Genomic DNA, 18,671 nt, shown 5'->3' with positions numbered 1-18,671 from the left:
TTACCATAACCTTTAGTTTTAGCTTTAGCATAGCTTAGATTTTGAGGTTTTGTAGCGAAAATCACGTGACTGGAATTTTAACTATAGATCTAACCTTACAAAGATGGGAGTATAACTAATAGATCTTCTCTTAATAAGACGATAATGATACGAGGTAATTGGAGTTTAGCAGCCGAGTTGAAGCAAAATGAGAGGAAACAGCAACAAAAGCTTCAACAGAGACAAAAAGATGATTTACGAACCAGTCGACTTCGTGATGCTAATCCCATAAAGATATATCATCAAATACAAAGATTGGAAAGTCTAACTAATATTTCAGACAAGGATAAGAATCACTTAGTACGACTAAAGGAAGATTGGGACTATATAATTAAGAAGAAACTTCATTATGAGAAAGTGAGTGAATTTTTAGCTCAAGTAGAAGAAAATGAAAAGAAGAAGAAGATAAATGAGAGTAAATTATGGGGTCAAGAATCTATATATTTTAATCCCGAATTAAATCCATTGGGTAAAGTACCGAATTTAGAAGGGACTGACCAATTACCTAATTTGGTTAAGCCATTAAAAGGGAAATATTATAGTAAACCAAAAAGAGATCCAATAATAGATACACTTAAAGTGGTACTACCAGATGGTGAGCCACCGCGATTTTATAAGCTTGTTCAAAATACCAGTAAGAATAAGAAACTATCACCAAATTCTGGTGCGCAAGTCAGACAAATAGAGGGAAATGTTGAAGATGATCAAGATAGTGAGTATGAGCAAGAGGGTGAACTTGCACCTGAAGAAGAAGAGTATGCAAAAAGAAAACATTATAATAATGATTATGTATAAGTGTATAAGTATATAAATGTATATAATATTTACAAGCTGATGAGTATGTACAAGATATTTTAATAGAGTTACATTGTATAGAAGAACCCAAACCATTAACCACTTGACGACAAGATAAAAAAAAACTGAACTCCCGGTATTAAAAGAATAAAAAAGACGAATTAAGAAAATGATAGAATTTTAAATGATAATCATGATAATAATCTAACGACTAATTCCCAAGTACCAAACATAATGATAGAATTAGGAACAGTTCTTAATAAATGAGGGGTTAAACCACCATACATACTGGCAAGACCTTCTTCTTTAACTACCAATTTAAAGCATTGAATTAATCCAGTATATTTAGGTTTACCAGTTGATTCTAAAGGTGCTTGTCTTAAACGAGTTCTTACAACCTCATGAGGATAAGTAATTAATGAAGCAGTAAATTTAGCAGCTCCAGCAGCTCCAGATCTTGCTGACCATTCTAAAATATGATCTCTTGTACTTTTATTATTTGGATCAGTTCCATGTAATTCAAGAGATCTTTTATATATAAACATTCTCATTTGTTCATATAATACCCATTGTAAAGTCGATTCAATACCTCCAAGATATGAAGCACTTAATCCCTTATATAAACCTTTAAAACCTTCATTTTTTAGTACATGTTTAAAACAATCAAAGGAATTCTTATAATGTTTACCTTTAGATTTATCTAATTGTAAACGAGTTTTGATTAACCAAATTGGATTAGTGGCAGTCGAAGTAACAAATCCAGCATTAATACCTGATAATAAATGAATCCAAGTTGCTTCTTGTCCATTATTAAAATTAGTTGTAATAAATCCCTTTGTTGCACCATAAGTAAAGAAATTTATTGATCTTGCAGGAATTACTCCTACTAAATTTGGTCCTAAACCTTTAAATAAAGCTCGATAACCTTCATTTATATATAAATCTCGAATTACTGATCCAGTTTCCTTTAAATGTTGAGCAGTTTGAATTAGTGGATTATTAGATTTAGGAGCTTTATTATACATTGTATGATATACATCTGATTGTAATCGAGTCTTAATAACATCCAATGGTGATGTCACTATTGCTCCAACCATTCCACCTATTCCACCAGCCACAAAATGGACCCATGGTTTAGGTTGAACTTGAGGTTTAGTATGACTCTTAGTGTTAATGTCAATCTGAGTCTGAGTCTGAGTCTGAGTCTTTGACTCCAAGGTCAAATTTTCAGAATCTCGAAGTGTCGATGACTTCTCATCCGACACTAAGTAAGGGAAGGATTTCTGTGCCTCCTTTTCAAGCTCAGCAATCTTATTGGTTCTAGACATACTTCCGTCCTACCTAGTAGTAGAATACTAATAGTAACTTAAGGGGTTTGCACAGTTCACGGGGTATAGTGATGAGTCTGAGTCTGCAATCCCTCACAAATATTTTTTTTTTTTCACAGCTGCTACTTGGTGCTCAGTGCGATGTATCATTTAGCGAGGGGTCGCTAGAATTCGCCAAGGACGAGGAGGACCACACAGGTCACATGGTCTACTCCTATAATAATATAATAATATAATAATATAATAATATATAATATAATATATAATACACTATAAGTACACTTTATACAGTATATAAATCTACTTACTACTTTAAATTCTTAATAAAATTATCAAGATTGTATTCGTCTTCATATTGTGAAGCATCCCAAAGTTCAGCTAATTCTCCAACAGCTCCTGCTGCTTTACCAGTAAGACCTCCAGCTCCTACATCTTCAGGAACTTGACCATTACCAGTATTAGTACTTGAACCATCTTTTTTCTCTGATTCTATTTCTTTTTCTTCAACAATTCTTGTAGCTGATTCATCCACATCAAATAAATCTAATAATTGATTAGTATCCATTGATGCTAAACCAGCATTTTGTTGATTAACTATAGTATTAGCAATATTCATTTTAAATTTTTGTAATCCCATAATTTTTTCTTCTAAAGTATCTTTAGTAATTAATCTATAAACATTAACCACTTTCTTTTGTCCTAATCTATGAGCTCTATCCATAGCTTGTAAATCTGTCATTGGATTCCAATCATGTTCAACAAATATTACTGTATCTGCTCCAGTTAAATTAAGTCCTAATCCTCCAACTTTTGTAGTTAATAATAATACATCAATTGATGGATCTTCATTAAATTTTCTAACAATTGATTGTCTATCTCTTGGATCTGTACTACCATCTAATCTCATATATGTAACTGATGGTAAATATTTTTTTAATAATTCATTTTCTACAATATCTAACATATCTTTTAATTGACAAAATATTAATGCTCGATGTTCAGATATTACTCCTTCTGAACTAATTAATTGTTGTTGTTGTTGTTTCTTTGATTTATATTTAATTCCTCCTGAATAATCACTATCTTGAACTCCAATTCCACATTCTAATAATAATGTCTTTAATGATAATAATTTAGGTGCATGTTCAATACTTCTTAATTCAGACTTTTGTTGTTGTAAATATATCATTATTTCACTAAATTTTGGATGACTTGGTGATAATACTAATGCTGGATGATTACATAATTTCCTCATATATTGTAAAGCTTGAAATACATGAGTTTTTGCTTCAGTTTCACCTTCTTTTGAAATATTTTCTTCAACTGATGCCTTTTGACTCTTAGCAAAATCTTTATAAAGTTTCCGTTGAAGTTCACTTAATTCACAATAATAATCTTGAATGATTTTTGGAGGTAAATCAGATAAAACATCTTCTTTTAAACGTCTTAACATAAATGGTAATACTTGTTTATGTAAAGCTTCTAATGCTAAAGCTCCTAATTCTTGTTCCTTTGATGAAGTTTTACTATTTCTACTTGCGGCTATAGGTTTAGCGAATTTTTCATGAAATACCTTTTCTGTACCTAAAAATCCTGGCATTAAAAAATCAAATAATGACCATAATTCTAATACATTATTTTGAATTGGAGTACCAGATAATATAAGTCGATGTTCAGCTCTAATTCTTTTAACTGATTTAGTTAATTTAGAGGCAGCATTCTTTATAATATGTCCTTCATCTAAGACACAATAATTATAATCATAATTTGAAACAAATTCTACATCATTACGACAAACATCATAAGATGTTACAACTATATCGACATCGGGGATTTTCGATCGAAGAGGGATTCGAACACTCGGACCTCCAGCATAAACTAATACTTTTAAAAATGGAGCATATTGATTTAATTCTTGTTCCCAATGACCCGTTAATGATGGAGGACAAACTACTAAACTTGGTAATCTTCTAAATTCAGGGGCTTGAGCTAATTTATAATTTTCTGCTCGTAAATAATGATCAGATGATACAATACAAATAGTTTGTAAAGTTTTACCTAAACCCATATCATCACATAAGATTCCATGTAAATGATATTTATTTAAAAATGCTAACCAATTAACTCCTTCTTGTTGATATTTTCTTAAAGTAGCTCGAATAGTTACTGGAACATCAAATGATTGAATCTTGGTTGGATCCATCATTTGTTGAATAAAATCTCGTTCTCTATCTCTACCAATTAATAAATCTGCTGGCATATCTTCTGGATCAGGTATACCTGCTTCTAATGGAACTAATTTAATAATTGATGCAAAAGTGGTTGTAGCTAAGATTCTAACATCTTGATCAGAATCACTCATTCTACCTAATACTGGAACAATTAAAAATACTATATAAGGTAAAATATCCAGAGCCATAGTTGAAGATACATGATAAATAGTTTCAATAGCTCCTTGTCTTTCTTTAATATTTAAGGCATTATTTAACATAGGTAATACCAGTTTTACTAAAAAAGTAAATGCTCGAGTTGGAGTTACTGAACATATAGTGGCAAGACATTTTGCTGTTGAATATCTAAATACTGAATAATCTGATTTTAATCCTGGTAATAATAATGGTAACATTTCAACTATTTCATTATGTAATGCTTTATCCATTTTAGGTAATAAAGCTCGTACAACTCCTAAAGCATCTATAATACTTTGACCTTTTAATTCATCCTCAATTATTTCTTCACTTGAAGATATACTTAAAAGTTTTAATGGTTCAATCATAATTTCTTTAATTTTTGGAACTTGTATAAATAAATTTGATTTATAAGTATTAAGTAAAGCTTCTAAGGCAATTATTGCACCATTACGTTTAATTCTTGCAATATGAACAGATTTTTCATGAGCTGCTATATCAGCAGGATCAGTTTTAGCTTCTTCTTTTCTTAATGATAAAATATTATCCTTAAATGATACATTATGATGAAATTCAGGTACTTCAGATGTATCAACACATACAAATGCACATAAATTTTTAACAATCTTTTCACTAGCACCTTTTTTACCTGATTTATTTAATTCTTCAACTAATCGAGAGACTGCATGACCAGATCTCTTTTGTAATAAATATACTTCTTCTTCCTTTACACTATCCATTAATGATCTTATAACTGGATTTAATTTCTTGGGAATTCCATATAAGGCTACTGAAGCAGCAGAATATGAGGCTAATATACCAGTAATACGATTATTACGAGCTAATTTAGCTTCTTCAATAGCAATAATTATTCGATGTTTTGCATCTTCTAATGGTTGATTAGCTGTCATTTTAGCAGCAGCTGATAAATTCCGTTTTAATTTATCAAATTGTTCATTAATTAATTTCTCAGCAATTTCAATTCCAAATGCTCCTGGACCTGCTTCACTTTCTCCTTGAACAACTACCGGTAATTGAGGAATTTTATTAGGAATTACTTTAGCAATAGTTATAAAAATATCAAGTAATTGTAAACATGAAGTTCTAACTGATTTTAATGTAGGAACCAATTCTCGGAAATGAGGTAATTGTTCAGGAGTTTGAAGAATATTCAGAATTGGTTCATTAAATATTTGAATATTAGGTATATCAAGAGGATTTAAATCTCGACTCTTTAAACAATTGGCAAATTCTTCAAGAATTAATGAACAAGTCATTCGAGATGTAGCATGACTAGCATTTAAATAATTAGTTAATTGTTTAAAGATTATAATTAAAGTATCTTTATTATTAATATATGATAAAGTATTCCCAAAGGCATGAGCCGCAGCACATTTTATAGCAATAAATTTATCATAACCAATTAACATAACATCTCCCTTATATATAGGAGCATCAATATTAACTTTTAATTCTTCTATTATAGGAATATCATTTGTAATTAAATCAGGTTGTTTCCTCTTTTTCCCATTATTATTATTATTATTATTATTATTAGATGAAGAAGATTTTTCTTCTTGTAAAGGTCCAAGAATTGTTCCAGAAGGTCTTATAATTAAACTAGTATTCATTTTATAATTATGTCTTGAAAATCCTATAGGAGTCATTAATAAAGTTAATAAAGATTGATAATCAAAGATTGATTCTATAGTTAATAAATTATCTTTATTAATATCAATTTGTATTAATAATTTATCATAAACTTGTAATGATAATTGTAATATTTGATGATTTTGTTCAACTAATAAATTTTGAAATATTAATCTTAAAGCTTGAGAATTAATCCATTTCTTGGTGGAATTATCTTTAATATCAAGAAATTTACTTAAAGTATTTAATACTGCTTTTCTAACATTACTTATAGAATGTCTTAAGAATGGATATAATCTTGGAACTAATTTTTCAAATGGTTCAGTCATTGAATCTTGTTGCATTATATCAATAACTAATTGATGATCACATAATTTTGATAATAAATCCATAACTGATCCAATTGATGCAGAAAGATCATCTCGAAGATTAATTAAACTATCCCAAAGTACTTCTAATAATGTATGAATTAAATGTTGTTTATGATTTACAAATTCTGATGCAATAGGTGTAAGAGTTAAGGCAGCCACAGATTGAACATCATCATCACTTTCTCTTAATCCATGAAGAACTATTTCAACTACTTGATCAAGTAATTCAGGTGATGTAAGTAATACATCTTTTCTTACTGAAACTAAATATCTTAATCCAAGTATACCTCCATGTTTGGCTTCCCAACATTTTCGTTTAACTCCTAAATTATCTTGAAGTACTAAAGTACTTAAACAATTAAATACTTTTATAACTAATGATTCATTTAAATGATTTAATAATACTCCTAAAGTTTGACAACCTGATTCTCGAACTGGTGCAACCACAGTATCTGATACATAATCTCCAAATCTATCTAAGGCAAATAATGTACATAATCTTACTGATAAATCTTCTAAAGTTCGATAATTATTTAAATCATTTTCTTCTCGACTTTTCTTCATAACTCTACCGGCTCCTCCTGCTTGATTCTTTAATAATTCTCTTAATCCTAATGCTGCTCCATGTCTTATTTCCCATTTTTCATCAAATAAATCATCTAATAATAATTCATAAACTCCTTGAAATTGCCAAATCATTCCTGCAACTTTATTATGTTGAGATAATAATGGTGATAATTCAGGAGCTCGTGCTTCAACCACAAGCTTTTCTCCTCCTTGTTGAGAGGTTATATCATATTGAGGTTTATTATTATTATTATTATTATCAGAACTATCATTATCTCCATTATTATTATTATTAGAATCTTCTTCTACTCCTTCTCCATCTTCAATCATTTGTCGTGATATAGAACTTTGAGAGATATCTATGGGTCTTATTCTTCCAGAGGATTTGGCTTGAACTTTGGCTCTTCTCTTTTGCATGGCTTTTAATCGAGCACTTGACATTGGTTTACCACCAGTAGTTTCAGTAGGGGTGGTTGGTGGTGGAGGAGTATTTGTAGCTGAATGTGATCCTGTATTAGGAGATAATGAAGATGTACCATTACCTGATTCAGATTTCATCATATCTACATCAGATGCAGCACCTTCATTTTCACCTTTTATGGTTGAATCTATCACTTCTACTTTTCTCTTTTTAATTTTATTTAATATTGAATTAGTATTAGTTACTGATTCTGGTTCATCACCACTTTGAGGAATATCATCAGAATTAGATGATAAGAATTTCTTACCACTATTAAGAATTTCTGCTAAATTAAATGAATCAAATGTAACTAAATTTGTTAAATTATCATCTAATTTCTTTAATTCTTCATCTTGTTCTAATTTAATTTTAATTTCATTATGAATAGGTTCCTTTTTAATTTGAATATTAATACTTTCTTCAATTAATTTATCTTGTTCTTGTTCCTTTTTAATAAATTCTTCTTCATCTTGTTCACGTTTTATTGATTGTTCAGAATTTGGATCCCATAATTCTGCATGATTTATTATACCTCCAAAGGCTCGAGCAGCTGATATTCTTGTTTCCCATTTAGGAGATTTTAAAAATGGATATACTCTTCCTAATAAACTAATAATTTCTTCAGGATGTCCCTTAGCTAAATCAGATAATTGATCAGCTGCTGTATTTCTTATAAATGGTGTTGAACCAGTTTCTAGAAGGACTACTAATCTTTCTAATCTTGACATGATAATTTTAAAATTATATGAGGAGAATATGAATGTGAATGTGAATGTGAATGTGAATGTGACAATTTGAACAACTAATCATTTACTATTATTATGAACTTTAAAAGTTAATTAGTTAATGTTAATTAATGTCTTTACTATGGTACAGTATAAATCTCAAAGAATTCTATGAAATTTACGTTAAACGGTTGGAAATTTCTGTAGCCAATTGATCCAATACACACTCCCAAACTGTACAACACAAATTGGACTCTATTATAATTCAAAGTGTTGGAAATAATGTAAACTGACTATAGTCCCAGCAATATTCCAGGGCGAATTTAGGAGTATTTATACTTTTGCAATTTTTTTTGTTATGATGGTGATTCTGGGCGATTGCCACGACCCGATGGTTGGGTCAGTGTGGAGAGTATGGTATGAGACAGATAACAAGACAGAGAGAGTCAATGAGAGTCAATGAGAGTTCATGAGAGTTATAGCGAGTACGGTTAAGTGATCAATAGAGAGATATGCCCTAATGATATATCATAAGTCTATATGATTCATACCACATTACACGGTATAACGTGCTATATCATACTACAGTAAATTAGACAATGTATACAAACTAAACAGTAATAAACACCTGACATACAACTGAATATACAAGCGTATATACTATACTCATACTATACTATAAGCATAACCATATCCATAATCACTCCGCCTCTTAAACTACAATTTTGGTTAATTACTCCTCCTCAACTACCCGTCCCAGATCTGACGTACGCGATGACTGTGTCTCGTATTTGCTTGCTCCGGGTAACGGGGTTGCTGAATATTAGCAAAAAAAAATTGGTGTTGAGGGGCGATCGAATTTATAATCATCACTATTCTTTTTATAAGCTTATAAGCTAATTATATATTAACTAACTAATAAAAATTATATAAACTAATAAATTTAATATTCTGAAGTTCTTTATATACATATCCTTAGGTAAATTTCTTTTCTCTAGTTGATTTAACTTCTTGCTTCTTTTGATGAACTTCATTATTACTGGCATTATAATGAATATTTGTATCTTGATTCATTGGATTTTCGGGTGATTTTTGAAATTCTTTAAAAATCAAATGCTTAATTTGTTGTAATCTTAATCCTGGATTTTCTTTTCTTACTTCTGGTAATCTTTTCTCTTCATATGCATTATATGCTGCTTTAACTCTTCTTTCTGGATGTCTATCAATATCTTTATTAGAAATTCCTGCATCTTTTGTAGTTAAAGCTAATGCTTCTAATGCAGCATCTAATCCACTAGCACTTAATTCAGGAGTATCTTTATTAAAATCAAGGAAATCATCAATTTTACCAGTTCTCTTGGCTGCAACCTTAGCTGCTCCACGCTGTTTAGACAGTAATGGTTTAGTTGGTAATGCAGCTTCTTCAGCGGCCAATAAAGCATCTCTTTCTGCCTTCTTACGAGCAGCTTCTTCCTTTTTAAATGCTGCATCTTCAACTTTTTTATTACCTTTCTTTGAACCTTTATCCCATTCAGAAGCTTCTTCTGCTTCAGCCTGTGCTTCAGCTTCTTGTCTCTTTTTATTGGCTTGTTCAGCCTTTCTAGCATTACCTGATGCCTTTTTAGAGTTCTCTCCTGCTGCCTTCTTAGCCATTATATTATTACTTGCCGTTAAGTGCTCCTATATATAATAAATAATAGTTTATCCGGCCAGATCTTCATCTTCACTACTAGAGTTTTTTTTCAGTCGCTCGCTAGACCGACTTACGGAAAATTACAGGCGTCCTAAAATACAGGACTTTACCCCACGGTAAACTACTACCACTATTACTACTACTGGGTTAATTGTTAAATGTTATAGTATTAAATACTCGTTACATAACTCCTATATACCTTATAACTTTGCCTTTATATTTTCTTCAGAATTTGGCTCAAAAACAATACGTCCTTGAACTTTTCCTTGAACTAATTGATCCAAATAATATGGAACTTCTGATAATTTTGCAATTGTAGTTAATGGTTTTATTTTTCCAGCAGCAACCCATTTCATACAATCAATTTGTTCTTGACTATTACCTCCAAATGAAAAGATAACATCAATTTCACGACGAGCTAATTCATAATTTTGAAGGAAAAGTTTTGATCTTCCAAGACCAACAGTAAGATATTTCCCTTGTAATTTAACAAATCTCTGACATACATCAGAAGTTGGTTGAATTCCTACGAAATCCATAACTACATCGAATGATTCTTGTGCATGATCACTTTCAAATACATCAGTATAAAATTCATGAGCTCCACTAGCTAAAGCAATTGGACCTAATTCTGCCTTTACATCACTAGCGACAATCTTACAACCATAATTCTTTAATACTTGAACACCATTCATACCTAATCCACCAAGACAAACCACAAGCACTTTTGCTGTTGGTTGAAGTAAATGTCTGATCTTTTGAATTGCATGGTAAGGTGTCAATACAGAATCAGAAGCAACAGCAGCATCAGCATAACTAACACCTTCTGGAATTGGAAGAAGACTTCTTAAATTATCAATTAATAAATATTGTTGGAATCCACCATCTCTGTTTAATCCATAAGCCAGAGTATTACCATAACAAACACTATCACGACCAGTACGACAAGTATCACAAGTACCACAAGCTACTGAGATTGATAATGCATATCTTGAACCAATTTGATATCGTGGATCATCTTTTAAACCATCACCAACCAGAGCAATCAGACCGGCGATTTCATGTCCCATTACAAATTTCTTTGCTGGTGGTTCATTTAATGAAACAATTGGACCTTTAATAAGAACATGAGGGTCACTCATACATAAACCAGCAGCTTCAATTTTTAAAAGTACTTCATTAGATTTAGGAGTTGGAACAGGATAATTAGTAAATTTTTGAATAGTTGGTTCTCCTTCAACATATCCATAAGCTATTTGAGTCTTCGGAACACTTACGGGATTAGATGAACTAGATGATGCAGAGCTAGTAATATTGTGTTTCTTTATGAAATCGTCAAGGTATATTGGGGAAAGCATAATGACCTGACTTAAATTAACCTATAATATAATATATATAAAATCATTTATAACTTTAACTCTATATATGGAAATTTACATCATTTTATATATCTTAGTGTATCGGAAATGGCATATTTTGCGGGGTGTCGGAAAAAACTTTACCGCAACTTTTTAATACCGAGACTACACAGGAACCGTAAAATAGATTTTTGCAGTCTATATATATTGAAATATGGGTTAATGAAAATACTAATATTTCAAGTAAATGAGTGAAATACAAGTGAAGAAAATGAATAAAAATAAACTAAAAACTAATTAAAATATAAATAGCAAAATTGTCATGAATCGTAGAAAGACTAACCTTCTCTTTCTTTTTTTTTAAAAAAAATTACCCAGGAAAACAAGAACTGAAAATATGGATGAAAAAGGATGATAAATGTCCATTTAATGATATTGATTTTCATTTTTCAAATTTTATGATACTTTTTTTTGGATTTTATTTAAAGACGACTGTTAATGAGAGATTGATATTTCTGCTAAAGGATTCAAAAAACTACGACAAAGACAAAATTCTTTTAAGCAGTTTTTGGTTTTTTAGCAGAAGGTTCTTCACTAACTTCTCTAAGAAGTCCATTAGTTGGCTTTAAAGCTGGAGTTGAAACATCAGCATGGAAATCCTTAATTATAGAATCAACATCATCAATATTAAGAGGTCTAACATCACCTAATTGCTTAATCTTATTAGTAACTTCTTTAACTTGATCATCAGTTAAATTCAAATTCAATTGATCAACTCTTGACTTAATAGCATTCCAACCAGTTAATCTATTGGCAAAATGAATATATCTTGTTAAACCGAAATCTGATGGATTTAAAATTTCATAAGTTGAAGGATTAGCTAAGATAGCTTTAGCATGAATACCAGCCTTATGAGTGAAAGCACAGAAACCAGTAATTGGATTATTGAATGGAATGTTAACTTGAACTGCATCCGCTACTAAATTTTCTAAATCTCTCAACTTGTGTAATTTATACTTTGATAAAACATAATCTCTATCGGCAGTAATCATTCTAGCCATAAGAGCACCTAATGGAGTAATACCATTTCTTTCACCGATACCTAAAACGGAAACATCGATTAACTTAGCACCAGCTTCTAAAGCAGTATAAGCATTAGCAATAGCACAACCAGTATCATTATGGAAATGACATTCGATATCACAACTGACAACGGACTTTAAAGTCTTAACTAATTCATAAACTTGACGAGGATTAGCACAACCAACAGTATCAGCGATACCAACTCTATTGACACCAATCTTATCAACAGTTCTGTAAATGTTTAATAAATCAACGATATCTGATCTAAATGAATCTTCAGAAGAAAATCTAATTTCAATACCCTTTGACTTAACAAATTCAATGACTTCAATGGCAGATTGAGCAATATAATTCATATCTTTACCATGACTATATTGTCTAAGGAATTGTGAAGTACCAATAACGACATCAACACCATCAACACCAGTTTCAACGGCAACTCTAGCATCATCCATATGACATCTAATATGAGTTAAAATCTTGGCCTTTAAACCTAACTTACAAATAGCTTCACAATCCTTTCTAGATTGTTCTGAAGCAACAGGAGAAGTTAATTCAATATAATCAACTCCGAAATCATCTAAAGCCTTAGCAATTTCAATCTTCTTTTCAGTAGTAAAGAATGCATTAGCGAATTGTTCACCTTCTCTTAAAGTAGATTCAATAACTTCGAAATTACGAACATTAGAAAGAAAATCTGAAGGATTTGGTCCATAAGGATTAGTTGGAACAGACATTGTACTTTTTATTAGAAATATAATATATAATTATTATCAATTGAATAAGATAATAATAGATCTAAAGAAGAGAATATTGAGGAAGAAATATATTATTCTTGCTTAAGTTTAAAAAAAATGGAAATTACAATATTTATATAATTAAAAATTCAAAAAATTTTTCACTACAAATATGCTAGTCATAATCTGTTGAAAAAACTCCATAGTTTATTATGCTTAACTATGAATCTAAACCGAAATTGTAATGAGTTACATTGTCTAGGCTCAGGGCTTCCCCATATACCATACTAAACTAGCTGAAAAATTTTTCTGTACCGGAGCGCTAAGCTATCGATTGCCTAATTAGGTAACTGACTCACTCCTATCTAGGCAGATATAATTATTTCGCCGCAGATTTCGTCATTTGATAAAACTGACTCATCTCTGGCTGAAGTTTATTTCTATGGGCGATAAGAGTCATGTGCACACACGCACGTGCGTCGCCATATACTTAAAAGATTAATCATTTTACAACTTCTACTAATTACTCATTACTCATTACTTATTACTTATTACTCACACTAACAGATTATAATGTTAATGTTACTCTACTGTCTACGATATTACATCTACAAAAATAATCTAATCCTCTACACCATCCACAACATCAGCGTCATCGCAATTGCAAATTACCAGCAAAATTGTTTTCTCTAACAATTATAATTATTAAGTGTGTATCTGTAACTGGCTCCAAAATTGTTTGCACTCCAAACAGCAGTTCGGCCCAGTTTTATTGAAATTGGTCATGAGAAATTATGAGTCATAACATCCATGCCGCCAACCACTAAACCAACGATAGTATATACACTCTCTCACTTGAGCGAACATACTGCGGAATTGCTGCAAATTGCTAAAACTAAACATAACTAGAAATTACTATACACTGAAGTTAAATCGTATACACATACTTATGTGAAATACTATAGGTTCAAACTACTGAACCTTACTGAACTGAACTGAACTAAACTAAACTAAACAAAAATAAGCTAAACAACTAAGCTAGCTAAACTATATAAACTAAAACTAAACTTCCGTTGCAACCATTTTAACAAATCTGAAAATTTCAGACTTTAATCTTACTAATTCAATATTCTTAATAATCAATTTACCATTCATTCTATTCATGATTGTCTTGACAATTTGATTGATTTCATGATTGGGTAAACCGGTGATAATAGACCAATTGAAATTAAATTGATCAGTATTTTTACCAGGACCTAATTTTTTTTCACGAAGAATTGCAAGCTTAAAGCAACCAATAATTAACTTTTTAAGCTCGAATCCCATATCATTATAATTGACAAAGTTGTTGGTTTGATTAAGATATCTTAATAAGTAAATAATATCCATGTATCTAAATAAATAAATTACTCCCTTCATAAAAACATTTAAATTTAATTTTAATCGGGAAGTTAACAATAATAAGAATTTATCTAATGAAAGATTGGCACCATTTTGTTTATTCTTATTCTTATTGGAATCATCATTAAATTTTGGTTCCTCTGGCGGGAAAGAATTATTAATCTTAGTAGCGATATATTTGATGATGATAGACATTAATTGATTTCTTTCTTGTTTGAATTGATCAGCTGTCAACCCATCTTTAGTTACTACTTTGGATGAGGATTCGGAGGTAACACTAGTAGACGAATCTGTACTAATCTTTGATACTACAGATTCATTATTTTGAATAGACCTTTTGATTTCTTCAGCAGTAGCAGGAGCTGATAATTGTTTTCTTTGATTTTGATTTTGATTTTGATTTTGGATGGTTTCGATGAATTCCTTTTCTTTTTCATGAATTGGGGAGGCTGCAACAGAAGTTTCTGGAGTAGCAGTAACTTCTTTTGACAAAGCTGTTGGTCTATGAAGATTAGGATGTTGGTTATTGTTATTATTTATCTGTTTGAATTGTGCTTTCATTGATGATTGCACTGAAATAAGATCGTCATCACTAAATGCATCATGATCACTAATTAATAAGGGAATTTCTTCGATAAAATCAAGTAATGGATCATTTTCATCACGATGGGCATCAGTTTGTTCACCATCAAGATCGAGATCGAGATCAAGATTGAGATTAACGTCATTATTATTATTATTTTCATGTTGACTATCACCAACCGATGTTTGAGATTCAGGATCAGAAAATCCGCCAATACTAGTGATATCAAGAGTATTATCATCACCAGGGGCGGATTTACCCACACCTACAACTACTTCAGCTGTTGATGTGGGTTGTTTGGAAAAGATATTTGTATCGTTAATAGTCATTTTAAATTGAAAGTATTAATGTATAAAATTATATAACCATAGAAATTCAGACTTCCAATAATAGGTTAATTATAAAATTTTATACAAAAAGATTTGTAATAGATCTTATTAAGTAACTAATAAGAATTTTAAGTTGAATTAAATTAAATAAAAGTATGTTGAATATACTTAACTAGAAATACACTGGGAGGGAAGTAATGGACGGACAGTAATACACACAAATGGAAATAAGAAACGGGGACAAAAGTTGAATAAAAGTATCAATAAAGACAGTACCTAGATGGCCAAGGAAAAATACATGACGGAATTAAGTAATGAATAAGATATTTTGATATTATATGATGATTAAATTGGTATTGATTATTGATTTAAGCTTGCTAAGAACATATAATGTGGGCACAAGCTGTTTTAAATTTGAATTTGAATTTGAAATTGAAATTTGAATAACACTAAATAGTACGTGTGATTGTGGTATTATATACTGCCTTGTGTTGTGTGGTGTAATAAGATTCTTACTGAGTTGACAGTGAAGAGATGATGTTAGTAAGCCTATGCAGAGCCATACAACATCCCCTTTAATTTTTTTTTTATGATACTTTTGACTCATTTAGGAAAAATTTCTTTTTGCTTACCCAGCGCGGCTCGGCTCCAGGAAGCGGGATTGACATGCGTCTTTGCGTCCGGTGCGCGCTACCATGCTATACCAGGCCAGGCCAATTTTAGGTTATAAGGTATAGAGTGTCTAGATCTTGCGGAAGTAGCAATATAGACTAAATAGATTAAAGACTATTACTATACTAGTACGAATAATATATACTATAACCTAGATTCACTCTAGATCTTAAGCTTTGATCTTACAAGTACTTTAGTATGTAGAAGTAGTATATAGAAGTAGTATGTAGAAGTAATGGTATATTATTAGATATGGTATATAGATGAGTCAATAGAATGATACCAATAACTAATTAACCATCTGTACCCCACATCTCCAAGCTTACTGTAGGTCGTTCACGCTCACTTCCAAAGTGAACCAATTCTGTCCATCCCCTGAACCGTCCCCAATCACCGGCTCACTAACAATATTAAATATTATATTATTATTATGACAATGAGCGAGCGACAAAAAATTTTTCAGGGATCGGCTCAGGCTGGAGCCAATGTCAAATATCACGGTATTAGCATATTTTTGACACATTATAAGATATATCTCATAGTATAAACTTGTAACTCATTTGAAATAGGATTTTTCAACGTTCGCACGTTATCAATTGGAACTCAAATATATAATATATATACATATATATATATTCAGTTTCTACTATTGCCTTGCCTTCCCTTCAATTCATAACTCATTAACTTTTTCAATTATTCAATTCATCTAGTGGCCATACTTCTTGTAAGTCTTGTCTTTATTATATAACCTTTTAGCATTTCTATGAGTCAACCACAACCAGAAATTCCGAGCATTATTTCTTCAACTTCAACTGCTCAAAGTTCATCTACACCAGATCCTGAAACTGAAACTATGCGACTTCGAACTCCAACTACAAGAACTTATAAAGATGCAATTAATGCTTTAAATACTTTACAATCTAATTTTGCTTCGATTGAAGCTAATAGAAAATTAGGTCCAAATGTTGATAGACATGCACTTTCATTAAATGAAGTTATTGAATATACTAAAAGATTAGGTTATTCAACAACAGACTTTAATAAATTAAATATAATTCATATTACTGGTACAAAGGGTAAAGGTTCAACATGTGCATTTACTGAATCAATTTTAAAACAATATTTAAATATTCCAACATCTCCAACTTCAACTTCAACACCTCCAATTACAAAAATTGGATTATTTACTTCACCACATTTAAAATCAGTTCGAGAAAGAATTAGAATTAATGGTAATCCAATTAATGAATTAAAATTTACAAAATATTTTTTTGAAGTATGGGATAAATTATCTACTACAACTTCATCACCAGAAGAATGGCCAACTTTACAACCTTGCGATACAATAAAACCAATGTATTTTAAATATCTTACAATTTTATCATTTCATGTATTTATGCAAGAAGGTATTGATACTGCTATTTATGAAGTTGGAGTAGGAGGAAAATATGATTCAACTAATATAATAGATAAACCAACCGTTACTGGTATTTCAAGTTTAGGTATTGATCATACATTTATGTTAGGTAATACTATTGATAGAATTACTTGGAATAAAACGGGGATTTTTAAATCAAATGTTCCTGCGGTTGTATCTCAACAATTTGAACATCCAGAAACAATTGAACAAATTAAACAAAGAAGTATTGAATTAAATACTGATGGTTTAGAAATTGTTAAATCTTTACCTTCAACAATAAAATTAGGATTAGCAGGAGATTTTCAAAGACAAAATGCTGCTTTAGCAGTAAGATTAGCATCTATTCATTTAAAAAAATTAGGATTTAATCCTAAAGAAATTCCTCAAATTATTGAACAAGAAGGAAATGAAATTGTTATTGAAGATTTATCAGAAAAATTCTTAACAGGATTACTTCAAGTTCATTGGGATGGTAGATGTCAAATTCTTAAGAATAAACCAGGATTTGATAATATTACTTGGTATATTGATGGAGCTCATACATTAGAATCTATTAATGTTTCATCTCAATGGTTTAAAAATGAATTAAATAATTTAATTATTCAAGATAATGGTAAAAAGAAGAGAACTAAAATTTTACTTTTTAATCAACAAAGTCGTGAAAATGCTTCAGCATTATTAAGTAAATTATATGAAAATACTTCAGGAACTTTTGAATTTGATCATGTAATTTTTACAACTAATATAACTTGGTCAGATGGGAAATATAATTCTGATTTAGTATCACTTAATAATTCTGCAGAAGTGGTTGATAAATTAATTATTCAAAAGGGGTTAGCACAAACTTGGTCAGAATTAGATGCAAAATTTAAACGAACTCATACAAGAAAACATATATTTCATGATATTGAAACTGGAGTTAATTTTATAAAGAGTTTAACTAAATCAAGTGAAAATTCTGAAATTGAAGTATTTGTATGTGGTTCATTACATTTAGTTGGAGGATTTTTAGTTGTTGTTGATAATGAAAGAGATTAGAATTCTTAATTATT

At 30.4% G+C, this 18,671-nt stretch overlaps 8 protein-coding genes across 8 annotated transcripts; 2 read left to right on the top strand and 6 right to left on the bottom strand. All coding sequences in view use genetic code 12, as the record gives it.

The window, feature by feature from the left end:
• Position 1: 1 nt before the first annotated feature.
• RJT21DRAFT_45981 (uncharacterized protein) lies at positions 2-1,010 on the top strand. The gene has a single exon (XM_064884663.1). The coding sequence runs from the start codon at positions 145-147 to the stop codon at positions 832-834; it is 690 nt and encodes a 229-aa protein (XP_064737201.1). The 5' UTR covers positions 2-144; the 3' UTR covers positions 835-1,010.
• Positions 812-2,350, bottom strand: RIM2 (Rim2p). The gene has a single exon (XM_064882169.1). It carries the CDS (start codon positions 2,160-2,162, stop codon positions 1,026-1,028), a length of 1,137 nt encoding a protein of 378 aa, XP_064737200.1. The 5' UTR covers positions 2,163-2,350; the 3' UTR covers positions 812-1,025.
• A 37-nt stretch (positions 2,351-2,387) lies between these two features.
• RJT21DRAFT_121651 (DNA-binding ATPase) lies at positions 2,388-6,122 on the bottom strand. The gene has a single exon (XM_064882168.1). The coding sequence runs from the start codon at positions 5,998-6,000 to the stop codon at positions 2,470-2,472; it is 3,531 nt and encodes a 1,176-aa protein (XP_064737199.1). The 5' UTR covers positions 6,001-6,122; the 3' UTR covers positions 2,388-2,469.
• Positions 6,123-9,218: 3,096 nt separating this feature from the next.
• Positions 9,219-10,063, bottom strand: RJT21DRAFT_121649 (uncharacterized protein). Its single transcript, XM_064882167.1, has one exon. It carries the CDS (start codon positions 9,994-9,996, stop codon positions 9,319-9,321), a length of 678 nt encoding a protein of 225 aa, XP_064737198.1. The 5' UTR covers positions 9,997-10,063; the 3' UTR covers positions 9,219-9,318.
• A 112-nt stretch (positions 10,064-10,175) lies between these two features.
• On the bottom strand, positions 10,176-11,534 carry RJT21DRAFT_121648 (zinc-binding dehydrogenase). The gene has a single exon (XM_064882166.1). The coding sequence runs from the start codon at positions 11,392-11,394 to the stop codon at positions 10,237-10,239; it is 1,158 nt and encodes a 385-aa protein (XP_064737197.1). The 5' UTR covers positions 11,395-11,534; the 3' UTR covers positions 10,176-10,236.
• Positions 11,535-13,310, bottom strand: LYS22 (Lys22p). Its single transcript, XM_064882165.1, has one exon. The coding sequence runs from the start codon at positions 13,212-13,214 to the stop codon at positions 11,952-11,954; it is 1,263 nt and encodes a 420-aa protein (XP_064737196.1). The 5' UTR covers positions 13,215-13,310; the 3' UTR covers positions 11,535-11,951.
• A 966-nt stretch (positions 13,311-14,276) lies between these two features.
• On the bottom strand, positions 14,277-15,527 carry RJT21DRAFT_3133 (uncharacterized protein; the record flags this gene model as incomplete). Its single annotated transcript, XM_064884119.1, has 1 exon — positions 14,277-15,527. The coding sequence occupies one exon, from the start codon at positions 15,525-15,527 to the stop codon at positions 14,277-14,279; it is 1,251 nt and encodes a 416-aa protein (XP_064737195.1).
• A 1,525-nt stretch (positions 15,528-17,052) lies between these two features.
• RJT21DRAFT_87039 (tetrahydrofolate synthase) lies at positions 17,053-18,657 on the top strand (the record flags this gene model as incomplete). Its single annotated transcript, XM_064885503.1, has 1 exon — positions 17,053-18,657. The coding sequence occupies one exon, from the start codon at positions 17,053-17,055 to the stop codon at positions 18,655-18,657; it is 1,605 nt and encodes a 534-aa protein (XP_064737194.1).
• Between the last annotated feature and the right edge of the window lie 14 nt (positions 18,658-18,671).

Source organism: Scheffersomyces amazonensis (assembly GCF_036850825.1).
Source record: "Scheffersomyces amazonensis strain UFMG-HMD-26.3 chromosome Unknown RJT21scaffold_5, whole genome shotgun sequence".
Lineage (NCBI taxonomy): Eukaryota > Fungi > Ascomycota > Pichiomycetes > Serinales > Debaryomycetaceae > Scheffersomyces > Scheffersomyces amazonensis.
The sequence above is the reverse complement of the archived record's forward strand: the minus strand, read 5'-3'. Positions and strand labels throughout refer to the sequence as shown.